The sequence below is a fragment of the Euphorbia lathyris genome, chromosome 5 (assembly GCF_963576675.1).
Source record: "Euphorbia lathyris chromosome 5, ddEupLath1.1, whole genome shotgun sequence".
NCBI lineage: Eukaryota > Viridiplantae > Streptophyta > Magnoliopsida > Malpighiales > Euphorbiaceae > Euphorbia > Euphorbia lathyris.
Window position 1 is genome coordinate 82675854 of NC_088914.1, and position 22128 is coordinate 82697981.

The 22128-nt window shown below is 39.3% G+C and overlaps 1 protein-coding gene across 1 annotated transcript; it reads right to left on the bottom strand.

Annotated features, from left to right (window-relative positions):
• LOC136229757 (uncharacterized) lies at positions 1 to 2742 on the bottom strand. Its single transcript, XM_066018650.1, has 2 exons — positions 673 to 2742; positions 1 to 340 (listed from the first exon to the last, which is right to left on the bottom strand). The coding sequence occupies exons 1-2, from the start codon at positions 2099 to 2101 to the stop codon at positions 327 to 329; spliced, it is 1443 nt and encodes a 480-aa protein (XP_065874722.1). The 5' UTR covers positions 2102 to 2742; the 3' UTR covers positions 1 to 326.
• Between the last annotated feature and the right edge of the window lie 19386 nt (positions 2743 to 22128).

Genomic DNA, 22128 nt, shown 5'->3' on the forward strand with positions numbered 1-22128 from the left:
ATGGTAAAGTAGTAGATATATCAGTACGGGAAAAAGAAAGACGGTGTTTTTTAGCCATAGGGCAAATAGTACATGACATAGTATGTGAAACAATAGGAACAACGGAAATATGTGCTAACTTGGATGCCGAAGCATGCCCTAGTCGATGATGCCACAAAAAAACAGAATCACTGTCATGAACAACATTAGTAATTAGTAAAGTAGGAAAAATAGATGGAGTATTGTCAATTTTATTACAAACATAAGTGGCTATAGTAGTAGGATCAAAAGATTGAGCTGTAAGGTAGTATAAGCCTCTTTGAAAGAAACCGACAGCAACAGCATGATCAGACCGAGGGGCCTGAAATAAGCAAAAATGAGGGAAAAAATGGAGAACGAAATGAGAATCATGTATTAAACGTCCAACCGATAACAAGTTATGAGTAAAAGTAGGGATATGTAAAACATTCTGAAGTATAAAATCAGAATTTATGGTAATGGAACCAACATGTGTAATTTTATTTTTGGATCCATCTGGTAAATGAACCCAATTATTAGAAGTAATAGAAGTAATAGAAGTAAAAATGTTAAGCATATTACACATATGTGATGTAGCTCCAATATCTATAATCCAAACAAGAGAAGTAGATTTGGAAGAATAAGTGGAATTTAATTGTGAATTAGAAGATATACCTGCAAAACCTGAAAAGTTTGCCAAAGGCATTGAGGAGTTTGCTGGATATTCATCACCAAATGATAAGGGATTTTTGTTCTTCATAACTCTTTGAACTTCAGTCTGAACCAGTTGGGCAAAGCCATGAGGCATGGTATAGTTAGAAGACATGTTTTCCTTGTTTTCAGAGTCAGATCCGTCCAAAGGTGTATCGCCTGGAATTGAAACATGATTAGCACGAGTCTTAGAGTTCTTGTTCTTCTTCTTTTTAAACTCCTGAAACCATTCAGGAAACCCATGAAGTTTGAAACAGGAATCCTTCTCGTGACCGGGCTTGTTGCAATGAGTACAAAACCTATCAGCCTTGTTGCTTGAATCTCTTTTCTGACCATGTAAGTTACTAGATGTAGTAGGAACAGAGGATTTTGTAGCAAGAGCAGCAATCTCCAATTGAACATGATCAGAATTGACCTCCCTTTGTTTCTCAACATTTTGCAACATTGAATAAGCTTTGTGTAAACTTGGTAAAGGATCTAATAACAACAATTGATGTATAACAGGAGAATAGTCAGAGTGAAGGCCCATAAGAAATTGCACTAGCTTATCTGTATTATGTGATTCAGTCATCTTCTGTGTAACTAAACAAGTACAGATGTGAGAAGCTTCACATGAACACACAAAAACAGGACATAGGTAGGCTAACTCATCCCATGAACGTTTAAGCTTAGTAAAATATAGTGCAATTGATAGATTTCCCTGTCTACAGGCATTAATCTCCCTTTTCAGTTGATAAAGAAGAGGACCATTTGATCCTCCAAAACGTTGTTCAAGTTCCTTCCAGAGTGTTCTAGCAGAAGAAGAGAACACAAAAGCATCTGCTAGATCTTTAGAAATTGCATTTAAGATCCAGGACATTACCATGCAGTCAGCCCGATGCCATTTATGAAAGTCTGGCGAGGTTTTGCTAGGTGTAAAGTCATCACTAAGCACAAAATCAAGTTTCTCCTTAGTGGAGAGAGCCAATAACATAGCTCGCCTCCAAGTAACATAATTAGAACCGTTCAATGGAACTGTAACAAGCACAGTGCCTGGATTATCAGCTGCAGTAAGCTGTAGAGAGTATGTATGGTCATCTTGAACATAAGAAGACCGATGTCTAGAAGTATTTCCGTCATGAAACCGTTTATTATTCATCTCATGTAATGGTGTAAGAGATATAACAGTATCAGAAAAATTAGGCCTGTGTACCTTGGAGTTCAATTGAGATATAGAATCAATGTTTTGTGACTGACCGAAAGTAACACGTCTCGTTGTTGGAGGAATCGGAGCAGAGACAAGTAATTCCGGTAAGAATAATTCTAGTGGAGGTACTGGTGATTGAGCCATAGCGGATGGAGATGGAGAGGAGTCCGAAGAAACCTCAAAGTCAATAAATCCGGGTTCAGTCATATCAGTGAAAGTAGAGAGGTAAGAAATTGCAGTAGATCGGAGATGAAACAAGAGTAAGCAAACAATAGATCGGAGAAGATGGAATCGTAATATAGAGGATTAAGGAGTAGTCTGTAATAGGAAATCGGTACAGAAAACGTAGAAATCGGAAACCAACAGTGAAGGAACAAGATGAAATCGAAAATCCAAACTAAGGTATGAGGAAATACAGAAATCTTAACCAAAATGAAGGAGCAGTATTAAACCGGATCTTGAAGATTACCGATTCAGAAAATTGAAATATCAGAGACAAAACAATCAATGAAATAACAAGATAATGAAGACAGATAGAACAGGTATTACCGATTGAGGACAAGAAAAACCAATTGCAGAAAAGAAAAATTGCCAGGAACCAATGGTAGCAGGAATCACGAGAAAGGAAAATTGCAGGATCAGCCCATGCCTCTCGAAATGTACATACAGCAAGTCCCAAGACTTAGATCGATTTTCAACAAAAATCGCAGTCTCCAACACGCGTAGAAAGCAGAGAGAACCGTTTGTTTTGAAGTGTATCGGTTAATAATGGAATCCAATATGTAAAATTACATAATGGATCCACTAAAAACTAGAATTGAGAGTGTATACCAATTGCTCTGATACCATGAGAAGAGAGAATGAGTTTAAGAAATTTGATCAGAATTATGCTAGAAAATATCTTGCTTATATGATTGTTGTTGATGAGTTTCCTTTTAGCTTTGTTAATGGTTATATTCATGTTTTTTTTTTTGCTTGATGAAAATTTCAGCTTCAATAACCATAGCATGAACTGTCGGTATTGCCATTTTAGCCACGCATTTTAAAGGTAAATTTGTATTGTAAAATATGATTCCATACAAAATTATGTTGCTGGAAACTTATTTTATTGAATTTTGAATTATCTTCAACTTGTTAGGTGAAACTGTAAGCGGATGCGTTTTGGTCTTTTGGAATGAATATAGTGGTGAATACAAATGGTGGGTGGAATGAAATTGTGAAGAAGTTGCTTACTTTTTGATGATGGATACTTGTAAGCACATGGAGAAATATAGTTTTTGATGATAAATACTTGTATATACAAGGAGAAACATAGTTGTGAAGAATAGATCTTAACTTCGTTTGGCTAGTTTATGCAAATGGCTGGTCAGTTCTTTTGAAGTCATTTGGCTTTTTTTATGCAAATGACTTGTCAAATAATTTTTGATGTATTCACCAACTATTAATATTACAATGGATAATGGTAGAATTTAAAAAATTTTGTGTTTGCAGTTTACATTTTTGAAGTTTTTTGATAACTTGCAGATATATGAATTAAAACTTAGTGCTTTTTAGATTATTTGTAAAGTTTTGTATTCATTCGGTTAATTCGGGAAAAACCGAACCGAAAAACATCGATTCAGTTTATGTTCTTACATCGGTTCAGTTCGGTACAAGGTTTTTAGATATTTCGGTATTCGATAAATTCGGTTCGATTTGGTTTTAAACCGATGCACATCTCTAGTTCTAGTATCCGTACGACGAATGAAGGAGATAAAAGAGGATCTCTTTCAACAAAAAAAGCATGGAAAAAGATTACAAGTAAATTAATATGAATATAAAATTAACCTGAAATCAACAAATCTAATACTTAAAAAAAAGCATAATTTTTTTTTGAATAAAGGCCGGCTGATATCCAATATTATTAAAAGCAAAATAAAAAAATTAACAACAGAGCATCCAAAAAACAACAACTAAACAAAGCGGAAAGAATCCCTACCTAAAGCATTATCGCGAAGGAGAAAAAACCAAAAATCCGGAATTCCATCCCACCAACAAAAATCCGAACTAACTCTACCAAAATCAGCCAGCTTATCCGCAACTTGATTACCTTTCTTGAACACATGAGAAAAAACTACTTCCATCTGTAACATATGCTCCAAACAGTTCTGCCAATCCACCCTCATAGTCCACGGAACCATCAATCGAGAACGAAACAGATGCACAACCCCTATTTAACTTTACGTGTTTTAAGAATCAAGGATCTGATTAATTATTTTTCCCTATTGAGCTCATTAATTTTGTTATGGACTCGACCCCTATTTAACTTTTCATTAATTAGTATTCTTCCCATTACAGAAATCAATTTACAGTAGGTTTTTTAAGTTGGAACTCGAGCTTGGAAGAACCTGGAAATAGATTTTGGTGTTGCGTGAGAAGATCGATTTGGCGATTCTGATGCTGGAAATCGCGAAATTAAAGAGGAAAAGATCGAGATTGGAAGAACCTATTAATTTCTATAATTTTTTTTTACTTTTTAATTTATTTTATCTCTCCTAGTCAACAAACTCTTATTTTTATTTGTGTATGTCAACATTCCGAACCGCCTTAACAATATATGCAGTTTAAAATTGACAGAAAAATTAAATAAGAGTCTGATCCATAATAGTATTAAGGGTAAATTCCAAAAAAAACCCATGTGGTTTCATGTAGTTCCAAAAAAAACCCTGTGGTTTGTTTTTACAAAAAAAAATCCTTGTGGTTTACGCCGTTACCCGAAAAACGGAAAATGGCTTAACACCGTTAAAAAGCTGACGTGGCACAGGGGTAAAGTTGGAAAATCGAATTTTTTTTATTTTTTTATTTTTTTCCTCTCTCTCCTCCTTCTTCTTCCTTCTTCCTTCTTCTTCTTCTTCTTCTTCTTCTTCTTCCTCCTCCTTCTTCTTCTTCCTCTTCTTCTTCTTCTTCTTCTTCTTTTTTAAGTTTCAGAAATCTGGAAATTTCCAGATTTCCGGTCTTTCTTAATGGAGTTGCTTGACTAGGAATTCAACTCCGTTCTTCAACCTCTCTTTTGATCCACTTCACATCTTCACTCTTCTTCTTCTTCTTCTACTGATCTCTCTCTCCATCGCAATACCTATTTTCATTACTGTAAGTTCTAATTTTCTCTTTTTTCTTTTTATGGGATTTCATCCCTTCAATGCTTTCATTTCTGTATTTCTAGCTTTATAACATCAACCTCTTTCCTTCTACATTTTGCTTTTATTCTTTTCCAATTCATCTTAACCATAATGCTATCTCATTTTATAATGAAATTAAAAAACCCATTCCGCTATATAGGATTTGAGAAGCTTTATTTTTCTTTATTATTTCTTTGACAAATGTAATTTATGTGATCAGGTTGTTTTCTTGACATGATTCCGCTTCCATCTAGTAGGCGCTGAAATGGGGATTATTGTCCATATAATGCATTTATTGATTGAAATTTGATTCAAAGCCTGTGGAAATATACCTTCATTTAGTTTGTTTTTCTGTCTTTCCAAATTTCCAGATTTCTTTCCAAATTTTCCAGATTTCCGGAGTATCGGAAATTAAAAAAAAGGAAGAAGGAAGAAGAAGAAGGAGGAAGAAGAAGGAGAGAAGAAAAAAGGAAGAATGAGGAGGAAGAAGAAGAAGAAGAAGAAGAAGAAGAAGAAGAAGAAGAAGAAGAAGAAGAAGAAGAAGAAGAAGAAGAAGAAGAAGAAGAAGAAGAAGAAGAAGAAGAAGAAGAAGGGAAAAAAATAAAAAAATAAAAAAAAATCGATTTTCCAACTTTACCCCTTTGCCACGTCAGCACTTTTAACGATGTTAAGCCATTTTCCGTTTTTCGGGTAACGGTGTAAACCACATGGGTTTTTTTTTTATAAAAACAAACCATATGGGTTTTTTTGGAACTACATGAAACCACAGGGTTTTTTTTTGGAATTTACCCTAGAATTAATGGCTCAGTATAAAAAATAATAATTGATCACGAATTAATCCTTTAACATAGTTAAAATCCACATGTTTAATTATACTTTTACATTAAAACTAACAATGTGAAAAATATGTTTCTCCATCTCACTGTTATTGGCTTTGGTTGCCATCAAATAAAGAATAATTTTAATTAGTCGTTTATTAAGCCAAAACAAAAGCAGCAAAATGTTGTTGATGCCAACAGTCACGGGCGGAGCCAGTCCAAGGTTCGGAGGGCCGGAGCTCCCCGGCCACCGGCTCCGCCCTTGAGTATTTGTCGTTTTGCCCCCTGTAGTCCCTCCTAAAATTTGTATACATTGATTCTATGTAATATTGTTTCAATGTTTAAATGTGGATGAAATGGTTAAGGATACATGTTTTTTTAAGAGGTCTAGGTTCAACTCCCCCAACCTCATTTTATTTTAGAAAGTTTTTGTTTATTTTAACTTTATTTTTCAATAATTATAAAAACATGTAGGAATCTTTATTTTATTTTGATAACACTTTTAAATTCATTTTTATTATGTTTTTACCATTAAAAAAAGGCTTAATACATCATTTGTCCCCTGAACTTGTCCAAAATGGTTGATTGGTCCCCTGAACTTTCAAAGTGTCTCGATAGCCCTCTGAACTTGCATAAAATGTTTAGTTAGCCTCCTGAACTTGCATAAAATGTAATCAATTAATCATTCGGTTGTAAAAAAGTAAGTGAAATACGGATGAGATGTTACACGTGCCTTAAAATGTTATTACACATTTCACAAAATAGATTAAAACATGTTAAAAAAGAATTTCTTACTTATTCAACTATAAAACATTCTCTTCTCTAATATTATAATCACATACTCCGATCTTGGTCGTTTTACTTTTATAAGATGCATAACTTTCGCATTTTACTTACTTTTTGCAATCGAGTGATTAATTAATTACATTTTATACAAGTTCAGGGGTTAACTGAATATTTTATGCAAGTTCAAGGGGCCAATCAACCATTTTGGACAAGTTCGGGAGCAAATGATGTATTAAGCCTTTAAAAATATTAATTTCTTATTTTTGAGATTCAAATAATTTAGTTTTTAAATTGAATTTTAATTTATGAAATATATAAAAAAAATTAAAAATAAAAACTCTAAAAATGTTATAATTTTTTTAGAAACTAACATTGAACTAATAGAAAATTAAATATGTTTACTATTTAACGTTGAACACTTTTAATATTTGATGACTAGTGGAGAATTTCCGATAGGAATCCGTCTCTATGGGGGCGTCATTGGGTTCGACGGGGGGAAGCTCCGATGCCAAAGTCAGTATAGGAGAACAAGAGAGCAAACTGAATTGACAAAGGGTAAGTGAAAGTGTACCTTGATAGCCTGAGACATAGGCTATATATAGTCATGCAGCCGTAACTTTTCAGTAACTAGAAAGTCTCCATTAATGTTCCATTAATGGCGGTTACTGGTTTCCTTTAAGTTGGCTGTTAGCTAATTGATAGCTCATTAATGGTCTTTATAGCCGGATCGGCGCAGCCGTTCTAATGGCGGATTGAGTGTTATTGGAGATTCGCCTCACAGGTTCGCTCGCGGGTCTCTTTTGGTGAGACCTTGGTGATCCGCTCGTCGAATCTCTTTGTTTCAATACGCCGCGGTATTCCCGTATCAGTTGATCAACACGTGGCGTTCTTAGGCGAATATCCCGTTTGATCCTTGGGATAATATCACAATGTTATCAGAAGCCCCCCCCCCAAAAGTTCCTTTAAAATCCTTTAGGGCTTTTGAGCTTCTTCGCGCGCCGTCATGATTACCTACATTAATGATCACTCTGTTCGATGCCAATCGATGGGTGACACGTGGTGTCAGGCGCGTTGCTCGAGGAAAGAGAAAACGCCTTCTTCTTTTTCTCCCTTTCTCTTTCTTCCTCATTTGCACTTCTCGTTCATTTCCTTTGCGCTTCCTTTGCCCAGAATTTTTCCCGGAGTTCCAGAGTTTTTTGAAGCTTTTTACTTTCATGTAAGTTCATCTTCTTCATTCTATTTTTTCTGAATGTTTAGGAGTTCTTCGTCCTCCTCTGAATCGACCTTTGAACTTTTTAATTTGACCTCTTCGTCTGAAATCGTAGTTAGCTGGACTACTTCCTCATCGGAAAATTCCGATTCTTCCGAAGTTACAGTTAGCTCTAATTTAGCTGAGTTGTGTAACTCGGCGCGTAATAGTGGTCGAACTCGGTTGAGTAGAAAAAATCTTTCCGTTCTCATTACTGGTACTGTTCCGGCAATAGATTGTAGGCGATTTTCCGGGATGGTCGCTTCTTCTTCTGCCCCGCCTAGGAAAAAGACACCTCGTGCGGAGTCCACTCCCTCTCGCATGAGCACCGCGGATCTAGCGGATCTGGCGAGTCGCTTCCCATGGATAAATAACTATGAGATCCAGTTGGCGGCTGCTCATCAACAACCCGCCTGTCCGCCAAGCGGATATTTGTCCGTATATTGTAGTCATGTAGAAAGAGGGTTCCCACTACCTCTTCCAAAGATGATGGCGGACATACTTGCTTACTTTGACATTACTGCCAGTCAATTACATCCAAATGGCTGGTTAGATCTTGCTTTAGATTGTTACCTAGCTTCAAACTTAGGGGTAGTGTGCACCCCTCGTATCTTTCGATCTTTTCATAAACCGTCAAAGCGAAAGTCTGAGTCTTTCCTCACTTTTGCAAAGTTTGGAACGTATTCGCTGTTTAGCGGCAAGATGTCTAACGTCCATTGCTGGGACGAAAAATTCTTCTATGTAAAGATAAACGAGGGCGAATCCCTGGGCTTTCCATCGTTCTGGAATCCCAAACCTTTGCACATGGCGAGAGACATGCGTATATTGACGAATAGTGATGAGGTGGTAGCGGATCTCATGAAGAGTGTCAGGGAGGATGCCTGGACATACGCTGACGCTTTGGACTTCATGATGAACGACATTCCCTTGATTCGCCGGGAAGGGGACCAGTTCATTTACTCAAAGTTTGCTCAATTTGATGAAGGTAACCTTGTTCTTTTCTTTAAACCTTGATTACTTTATTGTTCTCTTTGTCAGGGGTTTATCTAAGGCCAATCACGCTCTTGTAGAGATGCGTAAGAAAATGAAGGAGGAGGAGGCTCGAAAGAGAGGGCAGGCAACGGATCCTCAGAAGGGTGCAGGGAAACGTCCTGCGGATATAGTGGCTGATCCGCCTTTGAAGAAAAGGAAACCTGCAGCTTCTGGCGGACAAAAGTTTATGGCGGACGCCATGAAATCCGCAAGGCCCTTGGCAGAGAAGGAACAAGTAAGTTGTTTTACCTTTTCTTCTTGCTATATTTTTGGATTTGAGTCCTGACTTTCCCATCTTCATGCAGATGGCGAAGCCTGACCTGGGCGGTTATTGGTCCGCCAAACATGGTATCCAGGGATCTTTGGAGAATGAGTCTGTCATTAATGACCTGGATGAGGCTCTTGGCTAGTTGGGCGAGGTGCAGAAGAAACAAAACCAGATCCCAGGATCAGCCCATGTCAAAATGGGAAAGACGGAGCTGCTAACGGTAAGTTCCTTCAGTCTTTTTGTAATTGTTTGGACGAATAAGTGATCTTATTTAGGGAGAGTTTTACCATTGTTCTTTTATCTGAATGAATTGTTTGTCTTGGTAGATGTATACTCGCTTGCGTGCCATGGAAGCCGAGCTTCTTCAAGGCGTGGCGGATAAGGCCACTATAGAAAAATTGGAGAAAGAAGTCGCTGATGCTAACGCGAACGCCGCGTCTGCCATTGCCCTTAAAGATGCCGAGAACCAAAAGCTGAAGGAAAAGATTGAAGCGGATGCTAAGGAGCATGAAGATGCTTTAGCAGATGCTGAATTTATGGCGGGAGAGCATGCTTTCTTTTACGGCGAATGGATCATGGCATATGTCCAACTGGCGAATCCTGAGATTGATTTTACTGATCCGGAGTTCGCTGTTCCTGACCCGGATGTTGTCCTTAAATATCGCAAAATCCCGAACGTCAAGGATTACATCCGTGATCAAGTTCGGAAATGGATGAAGGGACCCGCCAAAGAAAGCAAACCTACTGCCAGCATCAAGCTGGTGGATCTTGAAGAAGTACCTCCAAAGGCGGGTGAGGAGCTGATAACTGATGGCACTCTTCCTCTTGAGGGAACCACTACTGTGGAAAAGGAAGTTCCCTCGTCGGGCGTATCTGGAGCCGTTGAGAAGGAAATCCCCCAAGAGGGCGCATCAGGCGAAAAGATTGTTTAAGGAGGATGCTCCTGCTAATGTTTAGTTTTACTTGTAAAACTTAAGTACAGTTGTTCAAAATCCGTGCTATATATGTATTTTACTTTTACGTTTGCGTAAGTAAATTTATAGGCTTTTAGGATTTGTTTTGAAGTAGGTGGCCAGCCATACTCCATTGTGCGAACCTTTGTGAAGGTTTGAAGCTGTTTTATTCCTTTAGAGGAAGTTAAGCTGCCTTAGGGATCGTCTTACTACCTATCTTTGAGGTGAAGTGATTCACCTTTAGGACTTATGAATCCTTCTTTGGGAAGGGTGCAAGAGAGTGTATAGACCTTGCGTCCAAGGAATGTTTTAACTCTATCTCGAATGGTGATCATCTAAGGATGGATCCGCCCATGAGATTGTTCTCCTATCTTTGAGGAGATAAAGTAGCTATGTGATAGCAGTACTTTTTCATGTGGGGAGCGTTGGATGCCCCCCTTCTTTTTGAGACTGGAATATTTATATTGCTGCAAGAAAATACTTAAAAAGAATATGGACAATAGAACAATTGCTTTTTATTGATAGGAGATACGCTTTATTACAGCAAGCGGGTCTTATATGTGAGCCTCATTAAAACCTTTAATAAGAAAAACCTCATGGGAAAAAAGCTTACTAAAGGAAAAAGAGTACTCAAGACCTTGTTTACATTCTATTTTCGGGCGAAATATTTGCGGAGATTTTGGAGATTCCATGTACGCGGCAGCGTATTTCCCTCCATGTCTTGGATCTTAAATGTGGCGAACCCAATCTTGTCAACTATTCTGTATGGACCAGTCCAGTTGAGCCCTAGCTTTCCTTTTCCTTCCTTGGATTGGATTTTGTCTGCCTTGCGGAGCACGAGATCTCCTACATTCAAGTCTACAAGCTTGGAATTTTTGTCATGATAAGCTGTGATCCGCTGCTTGTACGCCGCCATACGTATATATGCCTTGTCTCTCCTATCTTCCACTTGATCAAGACTTTCCTTCAATCTTTGACTGTTTTCATCCTCGCAATAGAATGCAACTCTGTCATTTGGGACCAGTATTTCGACTGGGATTACAGCTTCCACGCCATGAGAGAGGGCGAATGGTGTTTCGCCTGTGGCCGTTCTGGGAGTAGTGCGATACGCCCATAGGACGCTCGTTAACTGATCCGCCCATTTTTTATCATGCTCTCCCAATCTTTTCTTTATTCCTTTAACGATCGTTCGGTTCGTAACTTCGGTCATACCGTTCGATTGAGGATAATAAACTGAGTCGAATCTGTTCAGAATGCCCAATTTTTCACAGAAAGTTTTGAACTCTGCACAATTGAATTGCGTTCCATTGTCAGTGATAATCGTGTGAGGAACTCCATACCTTCCTACGATGTTATCTTTGATGAACTCCACCATTCGTTCAACATTGATAGACGAAACAGCTTCAGCCTCTACCCATTTGGTGAAATGATCCACAGCCACTTCAACATACTTCCTCTGTCTTCTTGTAGGAGGAAATGGCCCAACTATGTCAATTCCCCAGACCGCAAAGGGTCGACCTTCGATGATGGGCCTTTGAAGGTGTTTAGCGGTGTGTGATTCATTTGCATGAATCTGACAATTATGGCAAGACTCCACCAATTTTTGTGCATCAAGTTCCGCTGTGGGCCAATAAAATCCTGCTAACCTGGATTTCTTCAAGATGGAGGCGGATGCCTCGTGAGCTCCACATACGCCTTCATGCAACTCCTTGAGGATCTGTTGACCCTCTTCTGACACGATGCATTTCAGCCAAGGGTGGGTAAAAGACTTCCTGTACATGCAATCATTCATCACGGAGAAATAAGCCGCCTTCCTGACTATCCGCCGAGCCTCTTCCTTGTCCACAGGTAAAGTTCCATCTATCAAATACTGGCGGATTGTAGACCTCCAATCACTTTCCACTGTCGTGAGTACGGATACCTCTTTCGATGCGAATGCGGGAGCTGCTTTGACTTCGAATGGGCACTGAGGATCCGCCCAGTTCTCTTTGCTGGAAGCCATTTTAGCTAGGTGATCTACTTCTGTGTTTGATCCTCGAGGTACATGGATCAGTTCCCACTTAGTTTCTTTGGCTTCAAGGTGATCCAACAATTTTTTGACCTCAGCAACGTATTTGGCCAAAACATCATCTTTTACCTCGTAATTTTTTATCACCTGATTGACCATTAACTTGGAATCACTATAGATCACAATCCGCTCTGGGGTGATTTCTTTCAGCAGGCGCAGCCCCAATATTAGAGCCTCATATTCCGCTGCATTGTTGGTTGTAAGGAAATCCAATTTTGCTGCGTACCGTAACTTTATATATTGGGGACCTTTGATTACGATGCCTATCCCTGCTCCTTCCGCCGAGGAAGCTCCATCCGTATACATTGTCCATTCTTCGACTTTAGATTTGGGAAGATTCACTCCCTCTTCAGTGAATTCATTCACAAAGTCTGCCAAGACTTGACTCTTCAAGGCTGATCTGCTCTCATATCGTACATCAAATTCTCCAAGGCGGATTGCCCACTCCATCAATCTCCCCGAGGTCTCTGGTTTTTGCAATACCTTCCTCATGGGTATACTTGTACGAACTATGATAGTATGTGCTTGAAAGTAAGGCCTGAGGCGTATGGAAGTGGTGACAACAGCCAGTGACATTTTGTCCAGCTTGGAGTATCGGGTTTCAGCATCTTTTAATACTTTGCTCACGTAATAAATAGGATATTGCTGGCCCTCTTCTTCCCTTATCACGACCGTGCAAACAGCCTTATCTGTGACTGACACATACATGTAGAGATTCTCACCTTTCAAGGGACAACTCATAAGGGGTGGTTCCGTGAGAAACCGTTTGATCCCCTGGAAAGCTTTCTCGCAGTCCTCGTTCCACTCAAACGCCTTTTTCTTCTTGATTACTTCATAGAAGGGCTGGCATCGCCGGGCTGAACATGAGATGAACCTGCCCAAGGCTACGATACGCCCATTAAGACGTTGCACTTCTCTAATATTATGCGGCGCTTTCATCTCCAAAACTGCTTTGATTTTATCTGGATTTGGACTCACTCCCTTCTGGCTAATCATGAATCCCAAGAACTTTCCATATGTTGCCCCAAAGGTACACTTCTCCGGGTTCAACTTAATGTTATGATGTCGGAGTACGCCTAATACCTCCTTTATGTCATCCGTATGCTTCTCTACAGTGGTACTTTTGATAATCATATCGTCCACATAGATAGAAAAGTTTTCACCTTTGCTTTCTGCAAATATTTTGTTCATCATCCGATGATAGGTTGCACCCGCGTTCTTAAGCCCAAAGGGCATGACTTTGAAGCAATAGGTGGCTTGGTGAGTCACGAACGAAGTTTTGATCCTATCCGAAGGCTAAATTGGGATCTGGTGATAACTCGATTTTACGTCGGTGAAGGAGTACATGGCGTGTCCCGCGGTTCCATCTACTAGAATATCAATACATGGAAGGGGGTAGTTGTCTTTGGGACAAGCTTTGTTGAGATCTGTGAAGTCAATACACATGCGGTATGATCCGCCTGCTTTCTTGACTAGAACCACATTCGCCAGCCATTGCGTATAAAGTACCTCTTCAATGGCATCCGCTCGTTTGAGCTTAGCGATCTCTTCTTCTATTACCTTCTGCCTCTCAGGGCCATGGTTTCTTCATTTTTGGGCCACAGGTACCGCGTCTTTGTTTATGTTGAGTTTGTGAGTGATCACATCCGGACTAATCCCGGGGAGGATCTCATCTTTCCATGCAAAGACATCTTCTGACTCATGGAGAACCTTGGTGATTACTTCCTTAATTTCCCCCTTGAGCCCTTTAGCCATCCGTACCTGTTTTTCATCCACCATGAGGTACATCTCTGTTTCACCCAAGGCCATTGTGACCAGTTCTTCCTCGTCTTCGTCTTTAGACTGTGGGCGAATCATTAACAATGCTGAATACATCTTCTGAGCCACTTTTTGGTTTCCTTTGATCATTACACCTCCCTTGGCCGTGGGGATGTAAAGAGTTAAGTGGCGTATGGAGATTAGAGCTGCAGCCTCAGAGATAAAGGGTCGCCCAAGGATGATATTGTAAGCTAACTGGCCATCCAGGATGGAGAATTCCAGATCGCCTTTCCAGATTTGATCTTCATCTGCCAACTCACAATCTAAGGTTACCTGGCCCTTTGTTTGGATGGTGTGTCCTGTTACTCCCAGAATGTCCACTACGGTGGTTTCCACTTGGATTGGGTCGACCATGAGTTTGGCAAATGCTCCTCTTGTGATGACATTGCACGAACTTCCGGTATCGATCATTACTCTTTTCATCTCCCAGCCTTCCACCATCATAGTAATGACCAGGGCATCTGCATGTGGAGAGATCTCCGGACCGGTATCCGCAAAAGGGCGATTAAGTGATGCCCTATCTAGAGCAGTGGTTTTTGCCTTTTTCAACACAGGTTGGTACCCAGGTCCGCCTGCTATGACATTGATGGTCCCTTTTGCCTTCTTCTTCTGGTCATCTCTGGATATATCACCATCTCCCTTCTTGCCATCATTTTGGACGAACCGGTCCAACTTTCCCCTTTCGATAAGCCTTTCTATCTCTCTGGCTAACTCCCAGCATACGTCCGTGTCATGGCCATTCTTCCTGTGGTATTTGCAATAATTTTTGGGATTTTTACCAGTGTTGGTGTACTCCCCCCCTTTTGGTTCGGGGTATGAAATGCTCCGCTTGTGCTGACTGTTCTCGATCCACATGAGCACTTCGCTTTTAGAGGCATTGAGCGGCGTAAATGATGATACAAATGCCGATTTGTTCTTAGAGCCTCTTCGCCGACCTCTAGATGATGAGTCCTGGTGTTTATCTTTCTCTTTATCACGATGGCGAGATTCGCCTCTGTCTTTCTTGGGCGGAGACAATGACTCCCGGCGAATGTCATCTACCTCCATGAAATCCTTGCATCTTTCAATTAATTCTGCCATGCTTCTAGGCTTCTTTCGAATTAAATCTTCCTGCAAGATTTTACACGTGGTGTTTTTCGCTAGAGCCTCCGCTGCCATGGAGACATCCACATCGACAATTCGTATACACAATTTATTGAAATTGTCTACATATTCTCGGAGGGGTTCATTCGCCTTCTGCTTTAATTCAAAAAGCTTTCGTGACTTGACCACAGGAGGAATACATCCGGCGAATTTAGCACAAAATTCCCTACTCAATTGATCCCAGCTATCAATAGATCCAGGAGGTAAAGATTGGAACCAATCATAAGCGGGGCCTCCTATAAGGTGGTGATAAACATCCGGCATAAGACCGCCTTACTAGCACGGTTAAGGCTGAGCAACATCCGGTACTTTCTTGCATGGGCCTCCGGGTTGTCCGCACCTATGTAAAGGGGTATATTAGGTATTTTAAAATGCCTATCCGTTTCCTCAGCTTCGATCCACGCTGTAAAAGGCGAATCACGATTAGCGAATGGATTATGCCGGGCATCCTCTTCATTAATGCGGAGTACCGCAGCTCTAACTCGATCATCAAAATTCTTTGGACCCGCCCTGGGGCGTCCTCTTCGTGGCGATCGACTCGGAGGTCTCCTATGGGGAGATCTACTTGGAGAAGATGAAGAGCTGGAACCAGATGACGGATTTGATGGTGAACGTCCACCTCCACCACCGTGTCCGCCACCACCTTGTCCTCCACCACCTTAGCTTCCACCACATTGGCCGTTATTGCCTCCATAGTCTCCTGAAGGAAGGTGCCTATCCTCTCCTTGGTGTGGCGGTGGCGGTGGCCTATCTGGACGTGGCGTCTCTACTGGCCTCTTGCTTTGTCTACGACCAGTAGATGGGGGTGATCTACCCCTACGGGAGGATCTTAGTCTCCGGGGCGAAGGTGATTTCGACTGCCTATTTTTCTCTTTTCTACGCTTTTTGTGCCTTCGACCTTCCGATCCGCCCTCAAGGAGACTCGACCGCGGGCGGCATGGATTACCTGATCCGCCCAGATTTATCCTTTGACTTCCACCTGCTTCATCAGAAAATAATTGCCGATTGAGTGGCGGGTTATTACCAGCTACGGTAGTAGTCACCATGGAATCCGTGGGTTGAATTTGGAAGAATGAAGAATCATGGGCGTCAAATCCTACAATGGCTTGTTGCCATTGAGATGACGTAGGGTTGGTGCGCCGAAGCTCTGGTACTATCATGAACGACCTTAGGCGTCTCTCCATATCAGGGCCAAACGCTCTTCCTATGGCTCCCGCACATGTTTCAACGAATGCATCTGGCGACAGACTCCTTCCGTCCTGAGTTGCTGGAGTACTCCCATCAACGCGTCCAGCGCTTGATTCAGGTTGGCTTGAGGGTGTTACCAAGGGCGTTTCAACCCCCGAGGAGGGGTTCTGTTCTCCATTTGTCATATCTTTTCTAACGTGAACGAAAACCCTTTATTTGATTAAAAGATCCACGCTCACCGCACCAATTGATGACTAGTGGAGAATTTCCGATAGGAATCCGTCTCTGTGGGGGCGTCGTTGGGTTCGACGGGGGGAAGCTCCGATGCCAAAGTCAGTATAGGAGAACAAGAGAGCAAACTGAATTGACAAAGGGTAAGTGAAAGTGTACCTTGATAGCCTGAGACATAGGCTATATATAGTCATGAAGCCGTAACTTTTCAGTAACTAGAAAGTCTCCATTCATGTTCCATTAATGGCGGTTACTGGTTTCCTTTAAGTTGGCTGTTAGCTAATTGATAGCTCATTAATGGTCTTTATAGCCGGATCGGCCCAGCCGTTCTAATGGCGGATTGAGTGTTATTGGAGATTCGCCTCACAGGTTCGCTCGCGGGTCTCTTTTGGTGAGACCTTGGTGATCCGCTCGTCGGATCTCTTTGTTTCAATACGCTGCGGTATTCCCGTATCAGTTGATCAACACGTGGCGTTCTTAGGCGAACATTCCGTTTGATCCTTGGGATAATATCACAATGTTATCAATATTTTAGCGAACACACCGTCAGACACTTTTAACGTTTTAGCGAACACACCAAAACGACAGTGTGTTCCTAAAACATTAAAAGTGTCCAACATGAAAAGAGTAAACATATTTAATTTTCTATTAGTTCAATACTAGTTTCTGAAAAATGATAATTTTTTATAGTTTTAACGCGTCGACGGTATTTTTGCTAAAACAACGTGAAAAGATTAAACATATTTAATTTTCTATTAGTTCAATACTAGTTTCTAAAAAATGATAACATTTTTACAATTTTAACGCATTGGAGGCTAAATTGTTTTTGCACAACCCTAACGAGCTGGACTTTGAAAATTTATCCTTAACCCCACGGAATCTAAATTCCTGGCTCCGCCACGGCCAACAGTAGCCATTTCATTCCACAAAAGCTATCAGCAAGTCTTTTTTAATTTTAACCAAACACCTCAATAACTCATGTTTAAATCATTCTACCAAAATCTTAATATTTTGGCAAATTTTTATATATAATCTCATCTCCACACATCTTCTCAAACCAAGCTCATAACTGTATAAGTACAATTTCACTCTAATTCTAATAGTAACATTTAGAATCAGCTTTTCAATATTATGTTTCCAACTCTTTTATATGTTCTAATTCCTATTAGCCCAGTTTTTTACCTCAACATTATCCATATCAATTTCTTTCTTTTATGAGGTTATACAGTCGCAACTAATCACTCAAAACTATCCGTATTTTAACGAGGCTATAGTCACAAGAGGTAAATGGTAAAACCCTTAGGATGATTAGTTGATTCCGTCCTTGCTATGGATGGGTCAAAATTAATACAACAATGCTTACAAACAATCAATAGACTCCGGTAGTGCTGGCGGATTAGTACAAGATAATAATGAGAAAAGGTGCGGTGGTTTTACAATGAATTTAAGTGGTTCTGTTACCCCAGTAGTGAACTCATTGGTATTTTAAGAGGTCTGAAACTAGTTTGGAGAATGAGATTAAAAAATATCATATTAGAAAGTGATTGTAGGGTTATTGTGGACTTGATAACTACTACTGAATCTGATTATCATTTGGTACCAACTATCAAACGCCAAGACAATGGAATGTGAAAATATAACATCAATATCGAGAAGGGAATCAAAGGGTTGACGGGTTAGCAAATCTTGGTATCCAAATGTCACATGGCTATCATGAATTTCAACATCCACCTTTAAGCATTTTAAACCAAATAAAAAATGATTCTAATGGTGTTCAATATCCTCGATTATGAGATTGAACACCATTAAAATCATTGTTGATTTGACTTAAAATGCTTAAAAGTGAATATTGAAATTCATGATAGCCACAATGACGATTGGATACTAAGATTTGCTAACTGATCAGCAACTTGATTCCCTTCTTGATATTGATGTATTTTCACATTCCATTTTCTTTGTAGAAGTTGTTTGATAGTTGGCATCAAATGATAATCAGATTCCGTAGTAATTATCAAATCCACAGAATCTTACAGTGACTTTCCAAAATAATATTTCTGAATCTCATTTTCTAGACTAGTTTCGGGCCTCTTAAAATGCCAATGAGGTCAGCTTCTGTTGGGGGTAATAGACCCACCTAAATTCATTGCAAGACCACCACACCATTTTCAATTACTATCTCGAACTAACCGGTCGGCACTGGCTAAGTTTATTGATGGGTTGTAAGCACTGTCTATGTTAATTTGACTCATCCATGACAAAGAGGTCACTAACTAATCATCCTAAGGGTTTTACCGTCTATATGTTGCGACTCTATATATAGGTTCGTTTAAATTTGGATAAGTTTGAACAACCAATCGTGATTGTATAAGCTTGTTAAAAATTTGATGTGGATAATTTGAGAGATGACTTAAACAAAAAATCGGGCTAATAGGAATGGGAACATATACAAGAGTTGGAAATATAATTGGTAAATACATAATTAAACCCTTGAACTACTTGTTTTAAGGATTCAAGTTTCTGATCAATTATTTTTCCATATTGAGTCATTAATCATCGATTCTGTTATGGATCCGACCCTTATTTAACTTTTCCATTGAGTTTGAGCGACACATATCGTTATTCGGCTTGTTGACGCGAACAAATAAAAATAAGAGTTTATTGACTAGGATAGATAAAAGAGTAAACCGTAACGAGAAATTACAGAAATTAATTTCCATGTTCTAAGCTTGTTTTTCTCACCTCCTATTTTGTGATTTTCCGCATCTTCACTAAATCTATAGAATCGCCAAATCAATCTTCTCTTCACCCGAACTCCAAAAAAAATTAAATAATGACCAAATATATAATAAAATCAATGATTAATAACTCAATGTGGAAAAATAATTACCTAGAGCTCTAAAGCAAAGTTCAGGGGCTTAGTTATATTTTTTGTGAATATAATTTTATTTTATTTTTCTAAAATTCTTTTTATTGAGAATAGAGCTCTGAGATAGAAATGTGCTTGGTGAGAAGATTTGTGAAAATGAGATTTGATACAATTTTGGCTGTTAATAAGATTTTGGCAAAATGATTTAGAGACTACAACTTCGTTGATTATATCTTCTGCTAATTTTCTTCAAAACTCAAATATAATTCTTCTTCGTCTATGTGACACTGATCCTAATCCTTTTTCTTTTCTGATTAGGAAAATATATATCCTAAACCTGGTCGTAATGCACTAATCAAATTTATACTATTAATCAAATGTAATCATCAGAATCATCCTCATACCAAAATTTTGTACTTAAAAGATCATCAACCACTCAAAATTACTGGAAATATCAAAAAGCATTTGGGGGTGCTGGAGCGGCGCGAACCCAGGGGTCGGGGATCGTTTTTCCGGTGACTGGAGGGTGCTGGAAGGTCCCCAAGAAAGCATTTAGGGGCTCCGACGACTGGAAGGGTGATGTAGATATCCAGAATCGCAGGGAAGAAGGTGAGAGATGAGACCGAAGAGAGAAAGAGAGAGAGTTTTTTTTTTTTTGTTTGTTTTTATAACTAAGAAAGAGAGAGAGTTAATCGGCTGATTTAGGGTTAGGAAAGGGTAGGGTTTCGATTTAGGATTAGGCCTATATAGCATAGGTTCCCTTCAATTACGGCCCATTTTCTTTCCTAATTCAGCAAATTGATCCCGCTTTTTACGTTTTATTCAAATGTGCCTACATTTTTTACAGTTGACCCGTTTAATGAATTTTGACTTTTTAATTTAACCTCATATTTTCAAGGGCAAATTATAAAAATGAATCAAATGGGAGGCTCATTTATATATTTAATCCATTTATTACTCAACCTATTACAGATCTAGACTGATTTTGTGTGACTTTTCTATAATACCCTCAATATTTACGCGTGTCTCCCCCCCTCCCGTCTGACTTCGCAGATTCGACATTATGCGAAGCCTAGAAGCTAATGTTTGGGTTTACTTGATGAATTTAATTAGCATATGCGAAGCCTGCGAAGCTAATATTTGGGTTTACTTGATGAATTTAATTAGCATATGTGAAGCTTGCGAAGCTAATGTTTGGTTTACTTGATGAATTTAATTAGCAGATGCGAAGTCTGAATGTGTTTTGAAGCTAATTCGCGAAGTGGTATATAACAAAAAATGTCAAACAACAACGGATTCTAACATTAAAATCATAACATTATCAAAATTTACAACAAGATTGCCACAATAAACTCCTAACAAATCACTTCAAAGTGAACCTAACTAATTCGGTACCAATTTTGAAGCGGATGGGTAATTTCTCTCTCTACATGAAGTCCAGACCTTTTGGGATGAGAAATGGAAGTCCAGACCTTTTGGGATGACGTGTCCCATGGTGCACACCAAGATTGACACAATCTCTCCTAACCAACCATTTTAAAGTGAATGTGTCAATCTTGAGGGAAATTTCTCCCTATACAGGAAGGAAAGTTATCTCTCCTGCATCCGAGGACGCCGCCTTTTAGAAAGGGAAGTTATGTAATCAACCACCTTCAGAAAAAATTAATCGTGTTAGATATGGAAAAATACGATTCTGGCTTCGCGAAATGAGGATTAGCGAAGCATGCGAATATAAATGTGCAGGGAAATAGGTGATTTTACTTCGCTAATCAATGTTTTCGCGAGGTATGCAAGGTCTGAAACGTGACGATCTACGTCGCATATCGATGATTCGCGAAGTCTGCGAGGGAAATCATGAACTTTTCTACTCGCAGACTTCGCGAACTAATCGATTCACGAAATAGATCGTCACGTTTCAGGCTCTTTCTCTTCGCAGATCTTCGCGAAATGTATTCATGAAAAAACGCAGAAAAAACAGCATATACTTACATTTTTCGCGTCTTTCACCCTTAAAAACGACAATAACAATATGATAAACTGGGAAAAACGATGGAAATAACGTAGAATAACCATTTCTTTGATGGTAACAAGAAGAAAGAAACCAAGTAACGAGCAAGAACAGGAAGATGAAGAACCATGGCTTCGTTTTCTAGAATTAGGAAGTTGCAGAATCAAGAGATGAAGAGAGAAAAAAGAGAAATTCATTGTGATTTGGCGAATTGGTGCAGATTTCGTGCAATTTAAAGGAAGATATGAAGATCAAAAGTCTTGAAATCATTAATGGAGGAGCCAACTTTTTGCGTAACCAATGAGAATGAGGGGAGCAGCCGTTCGCGTTGTGGGAAGTGGGAAGGTTAGGGGTATTATGAGAAAGTCACACAAAATCAATCTAGATATATAGTAGGTTGAGTAAATGGATTAAATATGTAAATAGACCTCCTATTTGACCTAGTTTTGTAATTTTCCCTATTTTCAATTTGTGTAATTAGGTCCCCTTGTTTCCACATACTACATCTATTAAGACTTTCAATTACAGAGGTTACAACTTAAAAAATGTATTATTTTGACATCATATAATATAGTCAAATATTAACATTCACCATCTTCCTATCTATTAATTGCCCATACAAATTTCTCTCTCAATTAAGAAACAAAA

What these genes read in the sequence shown, in the direction of transcription:
- LOC136229757 (XM_066018650.1), bottom strand. Translation starts at nt 2,101, where the DNA reads ATGACTGAACCCGGATTTATTGACTTTGAGGTTTCTTCGGACTCCTCT.